Consider the following 25809-nt stretch of genomic DNA (forward strand, 5'->3'; position numbering starts at 1 on the left):
GTTTATCCTGCTAGATCTGTGGCTGCAGGCTTGACCTACCTACCCCATGAAGATGAATTAGACTGTAACTCTTCCAGTCAGGACAAACACTTTTCTTGTCCGTTGGAGAGAAGAGAGCTTCTTGATGATAAATGGTGTTTACATTTGTTCAACTGTTAACTAATTAGGTTATCTTATCCTATGCAATGGTTGTTCTTATTATTTGGTCATATTTTAAAACCGTTTATGGAGCACCTATCATTTGCTAGGTACCTTACTCAAGATTATTAAAGTCAAGGTGCTCTTTTCAGTATGTAGTACTGTGGCATTGGAGATCGACTTAAGGTTGTAATAACCTATAGATAATCATATGGATCATTTAAATGATGGATCCAGGATGAAAACCCCGGTCTGATCGCAAAACACAGACCCTTGTTTATGCTGCTGAGCGGTGTTTGTATCTGGGCTTATGGGTACCGCTGGACAAGACGGTGACAGACTGGATGACGTCCCCTAGCCTACCTGCAAACAGATTATTCCTAATTTTCTTTTCTCCTAGAGTCCTGCTTCATTGGAAAATGTTTGTGCAGGGGCTCCTGGATGGTATAGTCATTTAAGCAGAGGACCCTTGGTTTCAGCTCAGGTCACGAACTCGGGATTCTGAGATCAAACGCAAAGGTGGGCTCTGAGTGCAGAGCCTAACTCCGACCGCTTGAGTATCTCTCTCCCTCTCCCTCTGCGCCTTCCACTTGTGCTCTCTCTCTCTCCCCCAAACAAATACATACATCTTTAAAAAAAAAGAAAGAAAGAAAATGTTTGTGCCAAGTGATGTCCTGAAGGACATCAGGTGGATGGCCCCCACCCCCACCCCGTGCCCCCTCCCCCGATCCCAGCACTCCCAGCCTCTTGGGGGGCTTCACCTGATCTTAGGGAGGATAGAGACAGGATGGAGAAAACGAAGGAGAAGCATCTGATGGGCATCACCCACCCACAGGGCTTAGCGGGGTGGGGGTGGGGGACGGTGAAACACCTGGAACGCTGGGTTGCACACAGTAAGGCTTCACGATGGAACTGCAGGAAACTGTTCCAGAAGTTTTCTGCCCACCTCTCAAGAAGAGGAAGAGAAGGGGCTCCTGGGTGGCTCAGTGGGTTAAGTCTCTGCCTTCAGCTCAGGTCATGATCTCAGGGTCCTAGGATCGAGCCCTGCATCGGGCTCTCTGCTCTGCGGGGAGCCTGCTTCTTCCTCTTTCTCTGCCTGCCTCTCTGCCTGCTTGTGATCTCCCTCTCTGTCAAATAAATAAATAACATCTTTAAAAAAAAAAAAAGAAGAAGAGAAAGAGAAAATATTATATTATTTTATTGTTGTAACTGTCTAGGGCTTCTCCTACCCTGTCCTTGAAGAATCTATGTCCCACTCAAAACTGGCAGAGCCTTCTCACTCAATGTCAAGTTTTTAATACAGATTAGATTTTCTGTAAAACCACTCTGAGAAGAAAAAAAAGACATTTAAAAATAAAACTACTAGGTTTTATTCAGGAATATACATCAATATTGACTCCTGGGAATGACCTCCATTTTAGAGCTACTGTCAATCCACAGCCTACTTTTCCATTTAAGTTATCAGCATAATATTTGCTAAACAAGCAACCTGAGGCAGGTGCATTACAATTAGGTAATAATTACAATTACAATACAATTGCAATAATTACAATTAGGTAATAATAATATCACTTTAAAAATCACATTTTTTGGACATCTGGGTAGCTCAGTCAGTTAAGCGTCTGTCTTCAGCTTAGGTCATGATCCCAGGGCCCTGGGTTCGAGTCCCACACAGGGCTCCCTGCTCAGCAGGGACCTGTTTCTCCTCCCTCTGCCCCCTCCCTCAAATAAATAACATCTTAAAAAATAAAAAATAAATAAAAATCATGCTTTTGCTTTTCCCTTATCTTAGTAATCACCTTTAATCTCATACTTTATTTTAGAAGGAGGTCTCTATTTCAGTACAGCCGAAGAGCTTTGAAAACAGAAATTTTACTAGCTAGAGAGCTAGAGACACACAGTTGTTCCTTCTTTGAGTAAATTTAGGACCAAATTTTACTTCTGTTTTACATTTTTAGTGAATATATGATTTACCTTTAAATCTAACATTTTACATTTAAAATACAAAATTTGAACTTCTGGAACAAAATTTCACTGGCTATGTTGGCATCAATATATGTTCTCTCTTGTCCTTTTGGTATTGTGAGAAGAAAATAAAAACAAATATTTTATGCATTATTTTAAGAACCACATATTTAGAGAAAAACAGAAGCTTTTTCTGTGAAGGGGTTGACAAAGGGTTAAATATTTGCTACAAGTTGGCAGAGAAACCAGAAAAGTTCAAGTTGAGAGTTAACCAACGACTGTATTCCAACCAATGGCTGTTTTTCTGCTTCCCTTCTCATTTAGTTTCTTTTTCTGACTTATCTTAGACATAATAACTTACGCCTAAGATAAATAAAGATAAAAGATAAAAAAAGATTAACATGCAACTTTACTTGTGGGAATAAATAATACTTCCTTGGGTAACAGTATGTCCCTCCGTGTCCGGTATAGTTTCAGTTTATATCTGTAAAAGTTCTAGTGCAATTGTATTTATAATCCTTTCTCTTTTAATTTATTTTTATTATTTTAATATTTTTTAAGGATATTATTTATTTGTCAGAGAGAGAGGATGTGCGGGTGCCTGTATGAGCAGGGGAAGGGCAGAAGGAGAAGCAGGCTTCCCACTGAGCTAGGTGCCCCATGGGGGACTGGATCCCAGGACCCCCGGATCATGAAAGACCTTAACTGACTGAGCCACCCAGGTGTCCCAATTATAACATTTTCACTCTTAAACTGTCTGGTTTGATGATAAATTAAATGGTTAGCACAGCACTTAGACACTGAATTAGGACAATAGCTTCCTGAATTAATCTCATCTTAATGAGACAAAAGTTTTTATGCCACAAATTGAAATGAGCCTTAAATATAAACATCACCAGGCATATCTTTATACATCATACCTCCTTCTTCCTCTTTCTATTACTCTTTTTTTTTTTTTTTTTTTGCGGGGGGGGGGGGATGGTGGTGGTGGTGGAGATCTTATTTATTTATTTGTCAGAGAGAGAGTGAGAGAGCACAAGCAGGAGGAGTGGCAGGCAGAGGGAGAAGTAGGCTCCCCGCTGAGCAGGGAGCCTGACACAGGGCACAATCACGATCTGAGCCGATGTGAGCCTCTGCTTAACCTACTGAGCCACCCAGGAGTCCCTTCTTCCTGTTACTCTTAAAATGCACATGTGTCCCTTCACAGGCCTTTTAAGAAATACTCTAAGTTACTAAAGATGAACTATTTCAAGAGATCTAGAATCCAGTTGATTTTTACTATTCACTGACATGTAATTTTAGATAGGTTAACAGGGTCTGCTGTTGTTGTTGTCTGTTTTTAACAGAGATGGTGAGACTCTCAAAGATTCATTAAGAATTTCTTAGCCTAGGCCCACATCCAATTTTGACACTGGTGTTCAATAACCTCAGCTTCATTTCTGCACCTCTTTTCCATACTCTGTGATATTCTCCTCCGTCCCCCAAACTGTCTTTAACAAAAGGATACGGCATCATCTGTAAACTTAAGTCAGTGGATTACCTCCCCAGGGATATTTTACTTAAAGCTCTATCTGCAATTATGGAGCATCTAACTACTTACTATCTTGTTAAAGGTAGTTGGTTATCAGCATGCTGGAGAGGGTAACATTTTTCACCTGGGACAGCTTTCCCTGGTACATAACGGCACAATGTGAAGGTTGCTGCCTAGGTTTCTAATAGGAAAGGATGACTGATATCTGAAGCCTGTACTGATGTCTTGCCTTTCCCTAGAACTATTTAGAGTGAAGATTAAAAGAGGGAGAAAGGGAGAATATCTTAATTCAGCAGGTAATACTTCTGTTTAGGTCTTTTTTTTTTTTTTTTAAGATCTAGCAATTGATCTCACATTAAAGCAGCCCAGGACATTTCAATATTTAAATAAAAATGCAATAAGAAAGAGGTCATTTAATCTGCAATATCATACATTAATAATTAGCAAAGCATTACTGCCCTGCAAGGTATAAAGACCTAGGGGAACATAACTAATGAACTATCAACGCCAAAGTAGACTTCATAAGAAAATAAGACTTTAATAAATCTTTTATTAAATGGCTACAAATGAACCATTTTGTTAACATCTAATAGGAAACTACTAAGCTACTTAATTCACATAGATAAATGAAGAACCTGCCGGCAATTAACTTCACAATTGCGGAAGGTCAGGGCTCCCAGTGAGAGTTGCCACTCCTTCCACCTTTCTGGGCTGCTGCTGCACTGGGCCGAGGCCCAGCTTTTCCTCGGCTGCTCTATACTCGCGCAGCAACTCTGACCATGCTCTGAAGCAGCCGCAGTATAAAATAAACAGAGGATGACCTACAGGCTAGCAAGTGACCTAAAACTAAATCATACACAGCATAAGAAATATGGAGTGCCAAGAAAAGGAATCTGGAAGGAAAACTATAAGCAAGGACTGGTATTATAGACGGGTGCTGAGTGGTATTTATTGAAGATGATAACATAATAAGGAAGTGCTTGGAAACTGCAAATGCTTGTCCGGGTCTGAATGTGACTCTAGGAGATCTGAAACTCACTAGAGATTATAGACCAGAAAGGCTCTATTTACTGAGTGGAAATGTACAAGTACACAATAATATCGATTGTCTCCAGCAGCAGCAAATGTTAAATTCATTAGACAAAGGAAATAAACATTGTTATGGAAGCAAGAAACCACTGGTGAAAAAAATAAATGCTTTTAATAAATCAGACCAGGAACTGCACTGAAACAGGACAAGGTGTGAAATCTTTGATGTCTTCTCTACCAATTCGCATAGACTAAGTCTACAAATTACCAAGAGTTTCGTGGATTATTACGGGCCAATCTGCCAGCAGCCATGATCAATGTATGCTGGAAGGAGAAGAGGGTTGGGGACAAAGAAGTGCACAGATTCTTACACACACAGAACGGAATCTCATGCTTCATACCTTATACCCTTTAAACGATGGTTTGAGAAAAGTGAGAGTCTGTAAAATGAGTATATGTGAAAATAGAAATAATTACCAAAGACAAAACTGTGCCCCAGATTAAAAAATGAGTCAACGGCAGACACACGTCTGGATGAAGTTGTTAATGTAGCTGAAGCGGAGCCCGAGAATCATACTCCATAGGGAACCTTAACTAAAAAAGGAAAAAATCAATGATAAATAGGACCGGTTCTTCACCTCAAGAGTTCCAACCAAGGGAGACTATTAAAGAAACCACAGTAGCCTCTGTCGGTACAGTGTGAGATTTTCACATCGCTGCTTGGGTTGATACACAGAGTGCGTGGTAAGCGGAAATACTTTTTTAGCAATATTTTAAGAGGTGGACACCTGAAAACAGGAAGACAACAAAACTAGAAGACAGAATGAACGTTTTTACATTTTTTGGATTCCTTATTCTTCATATACACGTTAGTGAGATTACAGCAACTGGCAGACCTTCCTTTCTAGGTCAGTTCATAAAACTAAAAAATATAATTCCATGGATGGTTCACTAATGGCATCGCTTTTGAAATGGAATTTCAAATCATCCCAAGAGTGAACTCTTACACAGTCTGAATACGGAGAAATCAGCCACAACTACACATATGGCTAGAATGGGTTGTCCTCCAAACAACTATTTTCTCTCCTAATTGTCCCACCAACCAAAATTCATGAGTACAATGTGAGGAATAACAGGAACATCTTTCCCCCAGATGTGTCCAAATATCTCCATTAGAAGACATGGCTTCAAGAAATACCAACTCTCATACAGACACAGTTTTTGAGGCTTCTGAACTACATAACATTCCTAAAATGAAACATGTTTCTACTGACTGAACTCAACATATTTCATACATATTTGTCAGAACAATTATTGTCAACTACAATGCAATTATCCATATTCAATTTGATGACTCAACTGGAAAATTACTTTTTTCCTAGTAAAATTTTTCCAAATGACAATAGTGAATCAGTGTTGATGAGTTGTTTGGTGTGTGCTAATTAATTACACTGGGTGAATTTAGTTCTGTGCTAATAACCTCAGGAAAGAAAAAAAGATCTGTAGACATGACTCTTTGTCTTAAGTGAAGAAATCTTCTGTTTGCCTACTTCTTTCTTACCTTCCCTTTCTGATCTCTTCCATGTGAGTGTTCAAGAATACAAAATAAACAGTAAAAGCCAACTAATCTTGGCTCACACTACAGATAAAACAAACAAACAAACAAAAACAAGAGTTCCTTGGAACCATGTTCTTAGGTCAAGAGTAAAAGAAAACAAAAAGATTTTTATTTTTGACAACTAACTGTGAAGACTTCCTGCTAACGCATCTTCAGGGAAGAACTGGTTTAGATCATGCATTTAAAGGCCAAAAAAAAAAAAAAATCACGATTTATTTGTTGTGAAATCTGTTTCTTCATCCAGAAGCTAATTTAAATGCTGGCATTAGCCAGGGGCTCTATGGGACAGGGCATTTTGGGGGGCATACTCCCCAGAGTCTTCTATTTTCTGGATTTTATATGGTGATGATTCTTTTTCTCTGAGCCCACTGGAAGCCTAGGGCAGAAAAGAAAGAAACGCTGCCAGGAATGTTAGGGGGACTTTGTCACAAGGCTGTCAATAGGAAGCCAGTGAAGAGGGACACCACCCCTGGCTCGTGCAGGACATGGTATAAAGAAGACATTGACTGTCAAGGTTCTGTCCAAAGAAAGAAGGAAAAAGTTTTTTGTGTGCTGGGAGATATTTACGAATGCAATGGATTAACTCAAAACTTGTTCTACACTAGTTCTGCACATTCGTCTGAGCAGTTTACTTCCTATGGGCCAACCCGTGTTAGAAGTCTTAACTTAAGGCCTCACTGAAACACCCGGGTGTGTACAGAGAGAGGACACGAAGCTAGGGAAGCCTCTGGAGCACAAGACTGAGAGCAGCCCATGGGCCATCACACAGAAATGGGTTAAAATGACTGTGTATTGTGACAGAATAGGAGTTGCATGGTTTACAACAGAGGATGGGAGTTTCAGGAGTTAGAGATCTCAGTTCATCATAAGGAAGAATATTACCATCTGATATTATTGTCTAAGAACGGGTGGGGTGTCTTAGGAAATAATACTGGAAGGAACCTTAGAGAGTAGGTCCCATCTCCCTTTTGACTTGTGCTTCACTATCTGCTCAGGAATCCTCTATGGTTTTAGGACGTAAAGGACAGAACGTGTCCCGTGAGAGGAGGGATGTCTTAGAACCAAGTGTCTGTTAACCATGTTCATTGAATCAAACAACCTATGGGACCCAGAATCACACCCTCTATCTCCATCTTTTTCTCAATGTGCCTGATGATTTGTAGATAAGTGAAAAAAAAAAAAAAAGTAATGCAGAGTTTCACTAAAGGCCTTTGTTCTCATGTCTTGTAGCCTACACAATGTGTGACAAGGACGAGAATGTTCACCGGGCTGGCAAGTTAAAAATGACTAGTAACCTGGTGCTGTTCCCAGTGAAGACAAAACATGGAGTATGCAAGTACGGTAAATTTGTTCACAAGAAGAGGTGAGACCAGTTTATCTTTAAATGTGAGACCTTAAAGTTTATCTTTAAATGTGAGACCTTAATCAACACGGCTGGCTGACTCTGGTAGGGTGGCCATTCTTCGAGCAGACATGTGGCGCAGTCCTACCAGCCCGACGATCTGGGAGTTTCCCGCAGAGGACTCACCTGCTTTCCAGTGGTACATTACTGCCAAGGACCCAGCTGTCTTGCAGCTGGACGGACTCGGGTGTGGTTTGCAGCTCGGCGGGCAAAGCAGCCGGCGGGGCCGGACTCTGGTTCCTTCTATTGGTCAGGGAGTTTCTGTTGAGAGAAGTGATGGACGGATGGTGTTGGGCGGGGTGCTGTTTATGGGGTGGTGGCAAAGGCTGCAGAGTGGGCTGGCCTTGGTTGTTTGCAGGTTGCTCTGTAAAAAGAAAAGGAAACTCATTATATATTTATCTTGATATATGCATATGTACCTACGTAGCTACACACACCACCAATTTCTTGGGGAATCCACTGCAGATGAATCAGAATTAAAAACTGCATTTAAATCCATAACCTAATAAATTTGCATATTATTCTATTAAGCGGGTGTTCAGTGACATTCTCTAAGAGCAAGTTTACCCTTGATACACGAAGTACTAATTAATATACAACAGATGGTAAAATTGGTTTTGGTTTTAATTTGTTTCAGATTTTTTTTCATCTGGTTTTATTAACACCTACAGAAAACAGTATCTGACAGGTCCCCTAATGTGCCTTTCGACTTCAGCTTTTTTTAACAAACCAACCCTGAAATTAAATGGGTAATTTCCATGGAACACAAAGGTTTTCGAAATGCATATAATCCCTATAATTATTTAATGGAGTTTTTTTAAGCTTTATTTAACTGCAATAAATTATTACAAGTTAGTTGCTAAACAGCAGTAGACTACTCTAGTTTAGTGCGTTTCAAATAAGGCAGATCTGCGTTATGATCCACTAATAGATGCTAAGTATTCTTTAGCAGAAGGTCACTCTGTGAAGCAGATGTTGTTTCATGGATATTTAACAGACTGAATCACATCTGATTACGACGTCAGAAGACTCATATACTTAATGACCGTTACATCCATTAGAACACACACAGAACAGATTTTCCAATTTCACAGCATGCAGTATAACCACATTTTAGAGGAAGTCATAGGTGACCAGAGCGACTCACGCCACTATGTCAGCGGTACAAATATTGTGTTCAAAACCACATTTGTAAGGGATCCAGCAACTTCAAAATATAAACCCAATGCTAGGTCATAGCCGTGGAGAAATTCCCTAAGGCTTAATAAGTCGTAAGTTAAAATTTACAAATTAATGTAACATGAGACTGACTTTTCAATCTCATTGCCTGCCTCTGGACATGCTAGAATTCACAAACACCACATTTTAACAAACAGACGACTCCTTAATTTAATGCTAAACTTATTATGGTTCCACACATAGAAGATGTCAATTTTTGACTAAAGGCAGTTCAAAGTGCAATATAATTTTAAAGTGATCTATTAAATCATGTTATTAATATAAATGCACGTATTAAAAGAGAATAGGAAACACAGGGGCTATCTTTCATCTGCTGTGTGAACTCCAGCAGCAATTGTTATGCCAAATAGAGTCTAACGCTGCAATTCTGATTGCATGAAATGAATACTTGATATGTAATAGCTTGAACATGTATTATCAAACCTCTTTACAGGGCACAATAATTAAAATAACTCCTCCCATAGCACATAATATCAGTAATTACCGTGTATTTCTAATGGTCTCTAACAATCCACATAATATCACTTAACAACTAATAATTTCTTACTCTTGAAATGAGGGACAGAGACAATATTGAAACGTACGAAATAAAGCTACTTTCTTGCACAGTCTCTGTTCTTGAGGATCCCTATATAAGAAACTACAGAAATCTTGCTTGGTCCATTCTTTTGGTGCTCATGAAAAATTAAAAAAGAGTATCTACATCCCCATTAAATTAAAGGTACCCTTGGAGGTAATGAGAGGGCTAAACTAGCACATTCAGTTTTAATTGTGTTAGAAAAAAAGTAGTTTAAAACTCGAAGAAGATTTAGTACTCAGGTACCATATGACTAATTTTGTCTTCTCCAGCATTAGTGCATATGATTAGAATATCTATGGATGTCTTTGGGGAGCATTTCAAAAGCTGCTTTTATAAATAGATACATGCATACATATATGTATCTACACACATGTGTATGTATTATGTATATACATATGTATGTATGTATGCATGTATATATTTATTTTACAATAAGCTAAGGGCCTTAACTAGGTTAGTGTCAATGCAATGGGAACAAAGAAATGACTGAAACATTTCAAAGGAAGAAGTGTTAAGACTGAGTCTAAAAAGAAGCAGAGGGATATATCAAATGATGCCATGTTTTTAAGCATGGCTCCATGAAAGAATGGAACTATACTATACATATGATATATAAATTATGTATTGGATATTCTATTAACTAGAGGAGAGAGCAGTGTGGAGTAGCGGTTGATACCAAATTTAATTTCTAACTCTGTGAGGCATCACCATAGTGTCTCAGTCTTGACATTTGTAATGTGGAAAATAATACCGTCCCATGTAGGTATTAGTTTAATTTTAGGATTCAGTGAAATGAACTCATGTATTCATTCGATGACCTACTGAGTCACGCAGCCCACAAACATTTATCAAGCCTCTATGTTCCAAAGATATGCTAAGTCAACAAGTGAAAGTACTATGTAATGGCTAAAACATCATGGATATTAAGATTGTTCTTGAAGATGAAATGATTTTAAGATCTATTGCCATCATCACATATTTAAATATGTTGAATTAAAGATTCTTATTCTTGGGGTACCTGGGAGGCTCAGTCAGTTAAGCGGCCAACTCTTGGTCTTAGCTCAGGTCATGATGTCAGGGTCCTGGGATCAAACCCCAGATTGGACTCTGTGTTCAACGAAGAGTCGGCTTGAAGATTCTTGCTCTCCCTCTGCCCACCCCTCCTCCCCACTCACATATGTACTCCCTCTCCAAAACAAATAAATCTTTAAAAAAGGATTCTTATGGGGCGCCTGGGTGGCTCAGTGGGTTAAAGCCTCTGCATTCAGCTCAGGTCATGATCCCAGGGTCCTGGGATCGAGCCCCGCATCGGGCTCTCTGCTCAGCAGGGAGCCTGCTTCTTCCCCTCTCTCTGCCTGCCTCTCTGCCTACTTGTGATCTCTGTCAAATAAATAAATAAAATCTTAAAAAAAAAAAAGGATTCTTAAATTTCCATTTAAGGTTTCAAAACTAATTAGCACTACGGCGGCCTTCTCTAGGTTTGCTCATTCATTTGGCAAGCCTTCCTCAAGAACTTATGATGAACAAGACATCATGCAAAGATCAATGCCCTTGTTTATAGCAGCCATGTCCACAATAACCAAACTATGGAAAGAACCTAGATGTCCATCAACAGATGAACGGATCAAGAAGATGTGGTGTATATATACAATGGAATACTATGCAGCCATCAAAAACCCTGAAGTCTTGCCATTTGCCATGACGTGGATGGAGCTAGAAGGTATTATGCTAAGTGAAATAAGTCAATCAGAGAAAGACAATTATCATATGATCCCCCTGATATGAAGAATTTGAGAGGCAACAGGGGGCATGGGGGGAGGGAAGGAAAATATGAAACAAGATGGGATCGGGAGGGAGACAAACCATAAGAGACTCTTAACCTCACAAAACAAATTGAGGGTTACTGGGGGCGGGGGTGTGAGGGAGAGGGTGGTTGGGTTATGGACATTGGGGAGGGCATGTGCTATGGTGAGCGCTGTGAAGTGTGTAAGCCTGACGATTCACAGACCTGTACCCCTGGGGCCAATAATACATTATATGCTAATAAAATTTAAAATTCTTTAAAAAAAAGATCCATGCCCTTTTCAATTGTTTATCCAGGTGATTTCAGCACAATGTGTTCTGTCTGCTGGGACCTCTTTTGATCTGACTGCATAATCATGAGGTCTTCCTATAAAACAAATCCAGATAATGAAAGCTGGATTCACTCTAAAATTTGATGGAAGAGAATAAATGCAGAGCCTGAGTGAGATGGGATGGATGACCAGAAATTTAAATTCTGCAGCATCCACAGAGGCAAAATCTGAGGATTCCCTTGGAGGTGCACATTGCCTCTAGGGAGCTGGGCTTATAGGATGTAAGAAGTAGTGGAAGTATGTATCTATACCCACTTATTCAAGACAGCATAAATTTATCAAGCATAACAAGATAAAAGAAAATTAAACATAGACCGAAAGGAAGAAAGAGAGAATAAAAGAAAATAAAGTGGGAAAGATAACATAAAGCCAGATCTAAGGCAAATGGACAAAATGCCTGCTGTATAGTTCTGTACATTTTTAAAGCAGGATACAAATCTGGCTCTAAATTATTTATCTAGTTGTCAACACAAAAAGGGAAACATGATCAGTTACCTGATTTGGGATGTTTTTAAGATCACAAGGTTTGCTTGAGAAAAGCATTAACCATTACTGGTATTGAAAATAGAGAGAAAATTTTCTTTTAAGTCCACGGAGGAAGAAAAACCGAATATCCAGGAAAAATTTTATGACTTGGGTTCAAAATGGACACAAAGAGGGGTGCCTGGATGGCTCCGTCAGTTAACCACCTGAGTCTTGACATAAAAAATTGAAAGAGTATCTACATCTCTGTTAAATTAGAGGTACCTTTGCAGGTTATGAGAGGGTTAATCTCAGAGTCATAATCTCAGGGTTGTGGAGCCTGCTTAAGATTCTCTCTCTCCTGCTCCCTCTGTCCCTTCCCTACTAAAACAAACAAACAAAAATGGATACAAAGAAACAGAGTAGGGTCAGATTTGGAGACAAGCACTTAAAATCTAATACTTGTAACCAGATCCACATTAAGACCAACCAAAACACCAACTGTGGCTTTTGCTTTAGGCTGATTCACTGATACACGATTCCTATAGATTTGAGAAAGTTGTGGGTACAACTCTGAGTCATAGAGGGGACAATTACACCTCAGAGTTACCAGGTTTAACGTCCCTGAGGCATAGCTCTGAACATATTTTCCTTAGAAACTCCAAAGGGCTTCCTCGTACCTATAAAACATAAAATGCACTTTCTGAAGGCAAAAGTCATATTTTCCTGAGTTAGTCCTCAAAATAGTTTTGCAAATGTTCCCCCATGTATCTTGTTCTCGTCAAGCTTGCTGTACCCAGTGTATACACCTTTCCGCATAAGCATATTTGCTTCTAACTGGAAAGACATTATCCTCCATTTTTCTCTATCCAAACCCTACGTACTTCAAGCTCTAAGAAAGAGGACATTCCTGTTTTCTTCAATAGAAATCAGTTATTTCTTCTCTGAGTCTTAGAGTATTTTATCTGAGCCTTTTTCATGGCTCTTTTCATCTCCCCGTCACAATTAATTATATAGGTCTCATGTCTCCTGTTCAATTCTACATGGGCAGGATCCACATCGAATTCACCTTGAAACCTCTAAGAAGCACATATGGGTAGATATGTGGTCAGTAAATAAATATTCATTCTCTCAATCTATATTTGATGGATGAATACTTTGTGAAGAATTCAATGAAGAGAACATTGAGTTAATAAAGTGCAGAGCTTGCCAATAGGACCTTTAATTGCAAGGTCATTTGCAACCTGTCTTAGCTCCTCAATTCTTAGACCCTGAAAGGCAGGGACTATAAGTTAAATTTCTTTGGATTTTTTCAGTATCTTCACTTAGCCTTGTACTTCAAAGACTCCTAGAAATGTGCTGGCTGATCAGTAACAAGTAGGCAACAATGGCACCTTCAGGGCTCATCCCACACAGGCAAGGCGCCATGTTACTTCCCCCAGACTTCAGGTTTTAGGACTATTTCTCCGGAACCGCACCAGAGGTTCCAGTAGTCAAAATCTACCTTCTAAGATGTGAAAATAATGGGAAGATTACCTAAAATAAATATGAATATATAAAATACAAATGTATAAGATATGAAACAATAAATAAAATACATACATATTACAGCTTTACCCAACACAGTTATGTCTTCCTTGTATTCCTATACCTATCCGGATTAGGTATTTTAGAAAAGGTGTAGGTTATTTTCTCAAAATATTCTTCCTCCCTTTTTAAAATAAAATTCTTCTCATTATGCTCCATAGAAATTATTATACTCGACGAGAGTCTTTACTCGCCACACTCCTCCTTTCTACCTTTTTTCAAGTTCTTATTACTCATATAACTTCATGACAGCCTAGCAGCTGCTCGTTTTTATTTGGTAAACATAAGTGATAGCAGATGATTTTTATTTTTATTTTTAAAATTTTTTTAAAGATTTATTTGAGACAGAGAGAGAGAGAGAAAAGGAGAGAGCACGAGTGGTAGGGAGGAGTAGAGAGAGAAGAAACGGACTCCCCACTAAGCAGGGAGCCAGACATGGCCCTCGATCTTAAATTAACACTCTGAGATCATGACCTAAGCTGAAAGCAGATGCTTAACTGACTGAGCCACCCAGGCGTCCCTACGGCAGATAATTTTATTTTTTTATTTTTTATTTTTTAAAGATTTTATATATTTATTTGACAGAGAGAGAGAGAGACAGGGTGAGAGGGAACACAAGCAGGGGGAGTGGGAGAGGGAGAAGCAGGTGAGCCTGAAGCGGGGTCCGATCCCAGGACTCCGGGAACATGACCTGAGCCGAGGGAAGACATTTAACGACTGAGCCACCCAGGTGTCCCAGCTCACATAACATGAATGATAAATATTAGATAGGTAAGACTTTAGTCATTTTGCTCAGCCCTGTGCCACCAAAGAATGTATAGCCCAATAGTGTCATTTAAGGTTGTCACCTCAGACCCACTGACATGGGGTCATGACTTGGATCATGGCATGCACGAGAAATCATGAAAGTGTTAGGAGCCACAGAAGCTCTCTGATAAAGGGGCAGATTCCAGTTTAAGCAACTTATAAAACCCCAATTCTAAGCAAATGTAAGGCATACTGACAGCACTCCACCGGGGGAAGAAAAGAAAGTTGTGACAATGTCTCTGTAATAGCAACAAGGCTATTATGATCACTGGGGGGGAAAGGTACCATAGAGAAAATGACAATAATGTGGGTATTTATTTTTCAGTGGCCCTATTTTCTTGAGTAAGTTATCTATCTCTCTGAGCTTCATTTATTTTGTAGTGCTTAGTTACAGGATCTGAAAGATATAGTAAGTAATAAATAGTTAACTTATTCAGGGTAGAAAAGAAAGAACTCCCTTCAGGGAAGAACATCGTGACGGAAAACAGTACAGCTGACCCCTGAACACAGGGGTTAGGGGCACAGACCCCCTGCGCAGTAGAAAACCTCGAGTATTACTTGTGACTCCCCAATGCATTTAATTACTAATAGCCTGTTTTGACCAGAAGTCTTACCAATAACATACACAGCTGATGAACACATTTTGTATCTTATAGGTATTACGTATTATATTCTTGTAAAAAAGAGAATTAGAGAAAAGAAAATCATAAGAAAGGGAAAATACAGTTACAACACTGGGTTGTATTTATTGGGAAACAAACAAACAAACCAACCACCCACGTCTGAATGGACCCACACCGCTCAGACCCAAGTTGTTCAAGGACCAAGTATAACTGAGAAGCCTTTTAGCAATTGATACCATGATCACGAGACGCAAGGACACACAGTCAAGTCTGTCCGAACGGGAAAAAAGTTTTTCCTGTAACAGGTACCAAAGCAAGAATCGGAAACATCCTAAGAATCAGAAATAAACGCACGTGGTGTGGGTTCCCACGGAAGAGGGAATTCTATCTCACAGTTGTGAAGTCAACCTGAGTCTCTTCTTCCCATGTCGTGTGACCACAGAACCAAGTCAAGAATTATTAAAAGGTCGTGTAGGAGATGCCTGTTTTTTAAAAAATCAGATCTGGTCATATTCACGGGGGGGGGGGTGATGGTGATGGTGGGTGGGCAGGTATGTGTGTGTGTGTGTGTGTGTGTGTGTGTGTGTGTGCGTGTGTGTGTGTATTTTTAAATTAAAAGCAGTTTCTAGACCTTTATATCGAATTCAGCCCCAGTTCCTCTCGGCTTTACGGCCTTGGGCTGTGGCCTTTGCGGAACACAGTGGAAATGAACTCCCAAGGGCAAAGCTGGGGATTAAAGTCGGCTTCTGAGCATGCGCATGCGCGTGCGCGCGAGCACGCCTCTTCACGTGGGAGGGGCTGAGAATAAGAGTCCGGGGACAGGTGAGGGGGAGACGAGCAGCCGCAGCGCAGTCACCCCAACTGACTGCTCCGTGCCTCACGCTTCCCTCCTGAGTCTGTCCTCCTCCTTCCCTGGATCTCAGTTATGGGGCAGCAAACGCCCTGGAGAAGAACTAGCCCACTTCATAAGGGGGATAGGGCTGAGGAGCTGACTGCTGGGTTGTATTAAAACAATTGTTTGCGGGGCCCCTGGGTGGCTCCGTTGTTAAGCAGCTGCCTTCGGCTCAGATCATGATCCTAGTGTCCTGGGATCGAGCCCCAGGATCGAGTCCCGCATCTGGCCCCCCTGCTCAGCAGGAAGTCTGCTTCTCCCTCTCCCATCCCCCTGCTTGTGTTCCCTCTCCCTGTGTCTTTGTCAAATAAGTAATAAAATCTTTAAAAACAAACAAAAAAAACCCCAATTGTTTGCGATTTGAGTGAAATCTGGTAACAAAAGACAAACGGGCGTGGAGGGGAAGGAAGAGGAAGGGACGAGGCGGGGGAGAGAGAAAGAAACACAAAAGGACAAAAACGTTTTTAATTTTACTGAACCCCTGAGCAGTATGGTTAGACAAAACACCTTCTAGGTAGTCATTTGCCTACAGCTTGTGTCCCCTTGGACACCACCACCTGCAAGTTGGATAAAGGAATAGATTCTGGTTTTGGTCCTCTACTAGTTTAACATTATGATACACAGACCACGTTGAACTAGACAAACATTTAGAAGGAGCCAACCTATTGGTGGTTAGCAAAGATGGGGCTAAAACCCTTGTTTCTATATTGTAAAATGTGTTCATTCTCACTTCATCTCCTGGCTTTATCTTTAACCCTCTTCTACCTGTTATAAATGAAACCCGAATTTTCTTCGAAGCTGACCTCTTCCCTTAAACAGGTCGCCAAAAGAAAACAACTTTGTGTTGTTATACATTTTATTACCATATTAATTTTAACTGTAGTGACTGGAGCTTGGAGTAGATATTCCAAACGTACAAGGACAAAATCATAGTTAGCTTTTGAGTTTTAAAATCCCATTCTGATTCTTGGATTTAGCTTAATCTTATGTTCCATTATCAACTAATTCTGGGGCCTTATGGAAATTAATTCTGATGGTAAAGTTAGATAACAACACCTCTTTCATCTGGCCACATTTCAAGAGGTACTGGGAAGGGTGTAATATAAGTTCAAAAAATTTTAAGACACTGAAAATAGTAAATTATACATAGTTTTTTCCTTTACCCAGAAAATCTCATATATACGTTACAGATATTTAACTGTCATTATTTCCCTATAAGGAAAGAAAAGTAGCAAGACTTTTCCTTATAATCGGGGAAAATTTGAATTAGGGAAACATATCTTTTTAGTCAGACCACACCTCAGTGGAGCTCATATCAGGGCACAAATACTTAGATATTCAGGGTGACTCCTCCTCTCCTTTCCCCACCACAATGCTGTACTAATAAGATAACCATCTAAAATGGTAACGGGGAAATTGGAAAAGAAAGGCCTCACCTCACTCAGGAAATTACTTTCACATAAGCTTGTTCTTCTGGTTCATTATTTTATCTAGTGATTCTCACATAAGACAAGTTTTTGAGGGGTGCCTGGGTGGTTCAGTGGGTTAAAGTCTCTGCCGTTGGCTCAGGTCATGGTCTCAGGGTCCTGGGATCGAGCCCTGCATTGGGCTCTCTGCTCAGCAGGGAACCTGCTTCCCCTTCTCTCTCTGCCTGCCTCTCTGCCTACTTGTGATCTCTGTCTGTCAAATAAACAAATAAAATCTTAAAAAAAAAAAAAAAAGACAAGTTTTTGAAAGTGGGTTGTTCATTGAGGCAACTTTATAAGCCTTTGGTTAAAATATGGCACCAAAGGGGTACCTGGGTGGCTCAGTGGGTTAAAGCCTCTGTCTTTGGCTCAGGTCATGATCCTGGGGTCCTGAGGTCGAGCCCCGCATCCGGCTCTCTGCTCGGCGGGGAGCCTGCCCCCCTACCCACCCCCCCCGCCTACTTGTAATCTCTATCAAATAAATAAATAAAATTTTTTAAAAATAATATGGCACCATGTAAAAATTTCCACCACTTAACATTTCACTTGCCATGTCACTTAAACATTTCACACAGCTACACGCAAATCAAATGAAAGTTTAAAATGTGCTTTAAAAACAATAAAATACTATATAAACAAACAGTATTGTTCTTATCACCTTCAGGAGCAGACAACTGATTGCAAGATAACTTATATAAAGACATTTGAGTATGAAAACCTTAGAGACAGAAGATACAAAAGAAAGACTTGCACTGTCCAGAGGGTATAATTTCAGTGAGCCCAGATGAACCGATTTACTGTACTTACTGAGTTAGTGAGAATTTGGTTTTAGTTTCCCTAGGGTGATAACTTGAAATGAGGATTAGAAGAAAGATTTAAAGACTTTAAATCTTTGCATTCTTTTCCTTTGAGAGTTCCCTGTGCTTTCTCTTTCAAACCATGTGGCCATCTGGATGACCCATCAATTCCCTTGCCACAAAATGCTGGAAGTTCTGGATAAAATACAATAAATACCTTTTGGATTGATTCATTCAGTAAGTATGGAGTGTCTAACAGGTACCAGACTCTGTTCCAGGTGCTGAGGATGTAACAGGAAACTAAACAGCCAATTGTCTTATCCTACCACTCAATTTATATTTAGGTTAATATAAATGAATTAGAAAGAAAGAATAGGCAAGAAACCAAAGGGAGAGAAAAATTGTTCAGAGCAGGTGATCTGGGGAGACCTTCCTGTCTCTGAAATTTTGTAACGTCCAATGAGGAAACAAGAGATAACACGTCAGTTGTTACCGAGACCCCTATGTATATGAGACCTTGGAAGCGCCATACCTGTAGTCTAAGAGTAGACTTAAAATTCTCATTGCAAGTGGAACAAAAAGGAATCTCGCTGTGTTTCTTAATCCCTGCATGGGCAAGAAATTGACTCCTGAAAATTTTAACCACTGGCTTAGGCTTCCCTAGGGTTGTCATATGAGGCTGAAGCTTATACTCTGAACGTAGTTCTGGAACCCCAAGCCAATAAATTAGTATTAAAAGTGCAATGCTCCTCCCTGGCAGAAACAAATGCAAAACTTCTTTAAAAGAACATGCTCTCAAATGAAGTCACAAAGGATTTCCACAAATAAAACACAGCTCTCAATAAATTTACAGTCTGAAGTTACAAAATTTAAGAGGAAACAATCCACACTGAGCCAAAATCTATAGACAAAATAGAGAGCAGAACAGATCTCCCCCAAAACTTCAGATAATATAACCATCAGATAAAACTTAAGTATGTTTAGAATGATCAAAGACTTTAAGGAAATGAAAACCATGTGAATAAGATAGTATGAGAAAAAGAAAGTTCAAAAAAGTAGAATGTGGATAAGAAATGCAGCCATTGAAATCAGACACTTACTGGATAGTTTAAAGAGTATATTAGACACAACTGTAAGGAGTACCAGAGAATTGGAAAAGAAATCTGAGGAAATCACTCAGATGGCATCAGAAAGATGAAGAGTGATTAAATATGAAAGAGTAGGTCTAAGACAAAAGAAGACATGATAAAAGAGCACAATATATATCCAGAGAGAGTTGCAGAAGGCAAGAACAGAGCTTTCTTGAGAGCTAAACAGCTTTTTCCAAACTTCCTAATACCATGTTTATGGCTGTCGTATTATACAGAACATGGACTTACTTATCTCCTTGTTGTTTCATATAAATTATCTCTGCTATTGTCTTCTTTGTTATTGGATGACAGTTTTGGGGGGTTATATTTTATAAAAGGAAACTTCTTTTAAATGGCTGTAACTTCTCTTTGAAGATATTCTGACTTCTATGGTTGCTGTTCAAAAACATGCAGCTAATCTAAAAAGTTAAGCACCCTAACTTATTTCAGGGGATGGAAACAAATGTAAATGCCTACCTTCTCCTTGCTAAAACAGTTCATCTTTTTACTATACTTAACCCTAGTAATGCCACAGATTTATCCTCTATGGAATTCTTAATTTTGCATAATCATTTCTCATAGAAACATACATAAAATTTACCTATTATACATGTATAGAAACTTGGATTAAAAATACCTTCAAAATATCTCAGTATATGTTTCAAGCTATTCTTTTACCCATTTTAAAATACTTTACTTTTTAAGAATAATAATTCTTAAGAGAATAAGCAAAAAGGGAAGATGCTATCCCCATCTTGACAATAAAGAATTGTTGACATAAGATCAATAAATACTTCTCTCCTCTCACATTACCTAATGAGCATTTGATTTTAATGCAATTAAATTTTATTGACTTTAAGTGGAGTACATGATATGATATAAATAAAGCACACATCTGTAATATGGATAAGCACAGGCTAGAAAGCAACTAAAAGCTATTACACTATAACAAATGGCTTTAAAGAATAAGAAAAGCAGCTCTAATATTCCAAATAATGCAAATTTTCTATGCCTTTCAGATAATATATTCTTACAAAGATATCTTGTACAGAAGAAAGCACTAAAAAAGGAAACAGGAGACATAGGGTTTCATGCTAGCTTTAACTAAACGTAACCTCTTATGAATCAACTAACTTCTGGGGCTCAGTTTTTCTCTTCTGTTAAAAAAAAATGGTATTTGGGGGCATGGTCGGCTCAGGCAATGAATTCTGAAGTTTTTTAGTTCTAAAATTCTTTTAGGTATTACATACTATTTTCTTGAAACATATTAAATTATGTTATGAATATTCAAATTTTAAGGTAATGAAAAGTCCCATATTATCTTCAGTTATACATATAAAACATTAAAGGGACATACAGTAAAAAAATCACTTTATTTTGATTTAAGCATTATGAGAACCTGACCACATTAATTCATGGCACAAATATCTTACCTTATTATCTTGTTAGGAATATTAAAAATAATGTTTATTTTTAAAATAAACCATTCTGTATTATACATATCGTAACTAGTAACATCTTAAGGTACATATAGTCAAAATCACTTTGTATCAAACTTAAATTTATTTCAGATTTTGATATTAAAATTGCTTATGGAAACAACTGAAAAAAATAAAAGCCAGCATGAAACTTTCAAACTTAAAAGAAAACTAACCAGTCTCTTAAAAGTTACGATGGCAATTATAATGCATTTTAAAAACTATAGTTAATCAATTTTAGGAAAAAAAGATTCAGTTTACTTGAAACCCTTCTCTGATTTTTCTTTTTTGAATATTTCAGCAACTATAGGGGGAAAAAAAGCGATCAAGAAACACCCAGAAAGTATCCAATAACACTGCCAACCTCATTTCCCCCAAAATACTAACTTTGCCACTGACTTTTCCCCTAGCATATTATTTGATTTTGTATTTGTTATCTGCAATTTATTGGGTCCACATTATCTACAAATGCCTTTCACTGAAACAGAATAAAATTTTTTAAGTTTCCTTCCAATCACATGATGGTGTCCAGGCAGGGAAGGGTGTTACCGCAAACATTAAATATTATGTAGATGCAAAAAAACTTGAACAGAACCCACAGTATCTTTCCCCTTCTTGGGATGTGCAATGAGGGTGATCTGTTAGGTGGAAACCATGCAATGATGCTCTTTGATGAAAAGGGAAATAGTCCTAGTTTAAGCTGACATTTGCATATTTAGTGAATGCCCCTCCCCTGTTAATAATTCTGGGGTAGTTTTTTGTGTGTATGCAGCACTAAGAGCCCTCTTCCCAATGTGAATATTTCCACTCTGTAATGACTTAGCACCAACAGAAAGGATGGTGCAGGAAAAAGAACTGCAAAGTACTACAGAAATGCAAGGTACTATTGTTTAGATTAATGATCTGGATTTCCTGAGGCTTTGTTGTGCCTTTTAAAATAGTAGTAAGCAGGGCTTGTTGAAGCTGGAAGGCTCGGACTTTATATAGGATGCTAATTGCCACTAGAAACCTTCCTCTCACAGCAGAGGTTCAAAAGAAAGCAGGTACCTAAGATACTCTTCCATGGATCTTCTGATCTTTCCTTTTATGAATCCACAAGCATTTTCGGACCAGTTTATTAAAATTTTCCGTTAAAGAGATAAATGAATTTACAGCGGAGAAGAGTAAACACGAGCTGGCACAGTAGTGCGCTCTGGCTGCTGTAACAAAAATACTACAGGTTGGGGGACTTAAAAAATGGAAATTTGCTTTCCAACAGTTCTGGAGGCTGGGAGTTCAAGATCAAGGCCCGGCAGAGTCAGTTTCTAGTGAGGGTTCTCTTCCTGGCTCGCAGTCAGCTGCTTTCTCCCGGTGTCTCACTGGGCAGAGCTGGCTAGCTCTCTAGTCTTTCTCCTTAGAAAAACTCCAAGCCTGTGGAATCAAGGCCTCACCCTTACCATCTCACCTAACCTTAAGTACCTCTTTAGACTTAACCTATCGCCAAATATAGTCGCATGAGGGGGTGGTTTACAGCTTCAACATAGGAATCTGGGGAGAAACCAACGTTCAGCCTGTAACATGTGGGTTCAAGTTCCCTGTCTAAAATTTAGCAACTGTAGCTTGAGCAAATCAATTTCCTGTTTTAACTTCTCTGATTCCTCATCTGTACGATGGGATTAATCATCACTCTTATATGGAGGTTTCAAAGAGATAATGTATATTAAAGTATTCTTATAAACTGTGAAAAAAATTTTTTTTAAAGATTTTACTTATCCATTTGACAGAGATCACAAGTAGGAAGAGAGCGGGGGTGGGGAGTGGAGGCAGAGCAGACTTCCTGCTGAGCAGAGAGCCCGATGTGGGGCTCGATCCCAGGACTCTGGGATCATGACCTGAGCTGAAGGCAGAGGCATTAACCTACTGAGCCATTCAGGCGCCCCATGAAATATTATTTTAATGTGAAGTCTTATTTTCCAGACTTTCACCATTTATTCAAATAAAGCAATAAAAATATTTTTATCAAATATATTATATATATATTTTCATATACACATATAAAAAATAGAAATTTTTTTTGCCAAAGAAGATGTTTACATATAGTGAGTATATCCAAAAGATAATTTCTTAATTTCCTTCTACAAAAAAGTCTTTAAAAACATTGTTTTCATTTTTAAACTTATTAAGGCAAATACAACCTAAATTTCTTTTTAAAGCTTTTATTTATTTATTTACTTATTTATTTATTTGACAGAGCACAACCACAGGGAGCAGCAGAGGGAGAGGGAGAAGCAGGATCTTCTCTGAGCAAGAAAGCCTGACAAGGGGCTTCATCCAGGGGACCTGGGATCATGACCCGAGCCAAAGACAGATGCCTTAATGCCTAGGCCACCCAAGGCCCCCCTAAATATTTTTTTAAAAGTATCTGCCAATATTATTTAGAGTGTTTGCTGAGGATAATGTATCACTAGCATAAAAGATGGAACAAATGTACATTAGTACCGAAATCATTCCTTATGTGTGCAGAGGGGCTAACATGTGCTTCGGTTCTTCCCATACTCTCAGGTACTGAGTTCGTACTCTTTGCCTTTAAAGCAACACACAAGAAAATGATGCTCCCACCGACACATGTGCAAATGTAGAAATGAATGAAACAACTTTGTGTTTTATGGCATTTACTTTGAAAATCTGATTAAGATAAATGTCTTTAGCTCCTAATTCTTCAATGTCACGTTGTCATAGTTCCCATCAGCAAGATGTTTTAAAGGCTTTCGATTAATATTGCATGCCAGAACTGAAATTACATCCTTTGTCGTTTAGTTCCTAATGGTGCAAGTGATATGTATCAAGTAGTGTTTTATGAAGCGTGCGTGATTTTTATTGTAGGCTGTTTTCACAAATCTTTTTCAGGTTTCGGAAGGACTGCTTAGGGTTTCCAATACATAGGCAGTTCTGTTAAAAATCATGAAGATTCTTTTTTTTTTTTTTTTAAATCATAAAGATTCTTAAAACAGAGGTGAAATCTGTATTATTAGAATTTACTTATCAATAAAAAATTCTCCTACCTGAATCTGTTGTGCTTGATTTGCACATTCTTGAATATGTTTGCTTTTTCCCAAATATTTTACTAAATCACTTCTTCTAATATTAGCAAAATAGGTACCAAATACACATCACTCACAAAAACCTTCATCCGTGAGCACGTGCCTTATCTGCCTAGTAAGGAAAATACGTAGCATGTGGATGTAGTATATATTAACTATTGAAGGCTAACTGGGTTTGTGCTGCAAAAGTATGAATTTTATTTTTTATATATAATTACTAATTTATTTTAATAGAAATTAGCATCCTGACATGAATTTCAAAGTTTCTAAAACTCGGTCCTATCATATAGAATTCACTTTCATTTATTAAAGACCCAGTGTCATAAATATAATCTTTACATATAAACTAGAAGGATACAACTGAAAAAAAGAAATTCTTATATTTGATAAATATATATCAACATATGTACACTCCTTGCATCCACCTTTAACATATTCTATTCTTTCAGCCTTGATTAACTTTATCTATAAAATTAAGGGATAGATCATGATTTCTAATACCCTTTCCCAGTTAAAAAAAAATTCTACAATTCTAGAGCATTTTACATGTGTGTATGTGTTTGTGTCTGCACGTGTGCGTGTGTGTCTGTGTGTGTGTGCATGTGTGTGTGTGTGTGCACATACATACAGTTTAAAGCTTTGGTTGCTGACTTCAAGTATCAAATGCTGTTATGCTTTATCACTTTGTATTTCATGACATTTAAATCTACTCAAGGTTTTGGGCATTCTGCAGGCCTGGTCCCTTCCTCTTCCTCTGCTGTGTCAGCTATGGTGGCTGCAAAGACCCTGAACTCCAAGGCCAAGGTGCCTGAGCCCAGGCAGCACATGCAGTTAACATCAGCACAGCCCAGGAGGATGCAGGACGCTCTGAGAACCAACTTGGAGCCTAACGGTGCCAGGAAAATGCCCATTTCTAGAGACATCAAGCTTACTAAACATGACAACTTGCTGCTTCCTAAAACGCAAATTGGCCATCCAACAGCCTCCTTAATAGCCCACGTAACAACAGCCCTGGATGACATGAGCGGCGACTGTACCATTTTCAACCGTTTCTAATCACTGGAAAGCTGATCGAACAGGTGGATGTCTACATTTCTGAAGGTCTTCATCTTAGAACAACAACATGCAGATTTGAGTCTGCAAAGGTACAGGTACCTCAGCTTTTAGAAGAAGTCAAAGTTAGCAAATAGATGGACAAGGACAGCACGTAACGGGTGTTTTGGCAGAATATCTCTCTATACTAACGCACTGAAGTCCTAACAGAGGTTGTGGCGGCCTCCATTTTGGCTGTTACAAAACAAGATGAACCTACTGACCTTTTCATGGCTGAGATTATAGACATGAAACATAAATCTGAAACATAAATCTGTTTTGGACCAAAGGGCATGGTGTCCCGATGGGAAGAAAAGAGTAGAAGATTCTTACGTCCTCATACGTATAATGTGTTCTCAGAATATGAAAAAAAAAAAAAAAAAAGAAGAAGAAGCAGCATCAGATTCTGGCTTTTTTTAAAACAAGGATTCAGAAGAGAGAGAATTTAGTAAAAGCTGAAAGAAAACTCATTGATACAATTAAAAACATGACAGAACTGAAAAAAGAAAGTCTGTGGTGATTCAAAGATCTGTTATTTAATGAAAAGGGAACTGACCCTTTTCCTTAGATGCTCTTGCAAAAAAAAAAAAAAAAAAAAAAAAAAAAAGATATAACAGCTCTATGCAGAGCTAAAAAGAGAAGTATAGAAAGGCTGACTCTTGCTCGTGGTGGGATAGTCCCAAGTCTTTTGATGACCTAAATCCTGATTGTTTGGGACGTGCGGGTTTCATCTCTGAGTATATATTGGGAAAAGCTGA

At 38.7% G+C, this 25809-nt stretch overlaps 1 protein-coding gene across 5 annotated transcripts in view; it reads right to left on the bottom strand.

The window, feature by feature from the left end:
* Window positions 1-25809, bottom strand: part of TENM3 (teneurin transmembrane protein 3) — a 2451411-nt gene that overhangs the window by 177924 nt on the left and 2247678 nt on the right. For all 5 annotated transcript variants that reach the window (XM_082715814.1, XM_082715812.1, XM_082715813.1 and 2 more), the window contains one exon: window positions 7810-8047. In XM_082715814.1, coding sequence (XP_082571940.1) covers window positions 7810-8047 — 238 coding nt within the window. The remainder of the gene's footprint in view (window positions 1-7809; window positions 8048-25809) is intronic.

This window comes from Mustela nivalis, assembly GCF_964662115.1.
Source record: "Mustela nivalis genome assembly, chromosome: 20".
Lineage (NCBI taxonomy): Eukaryota > Metazoa > Chordata > Mammalia > Carnivora > Mustelidae > Mustela > Mustela nivalis.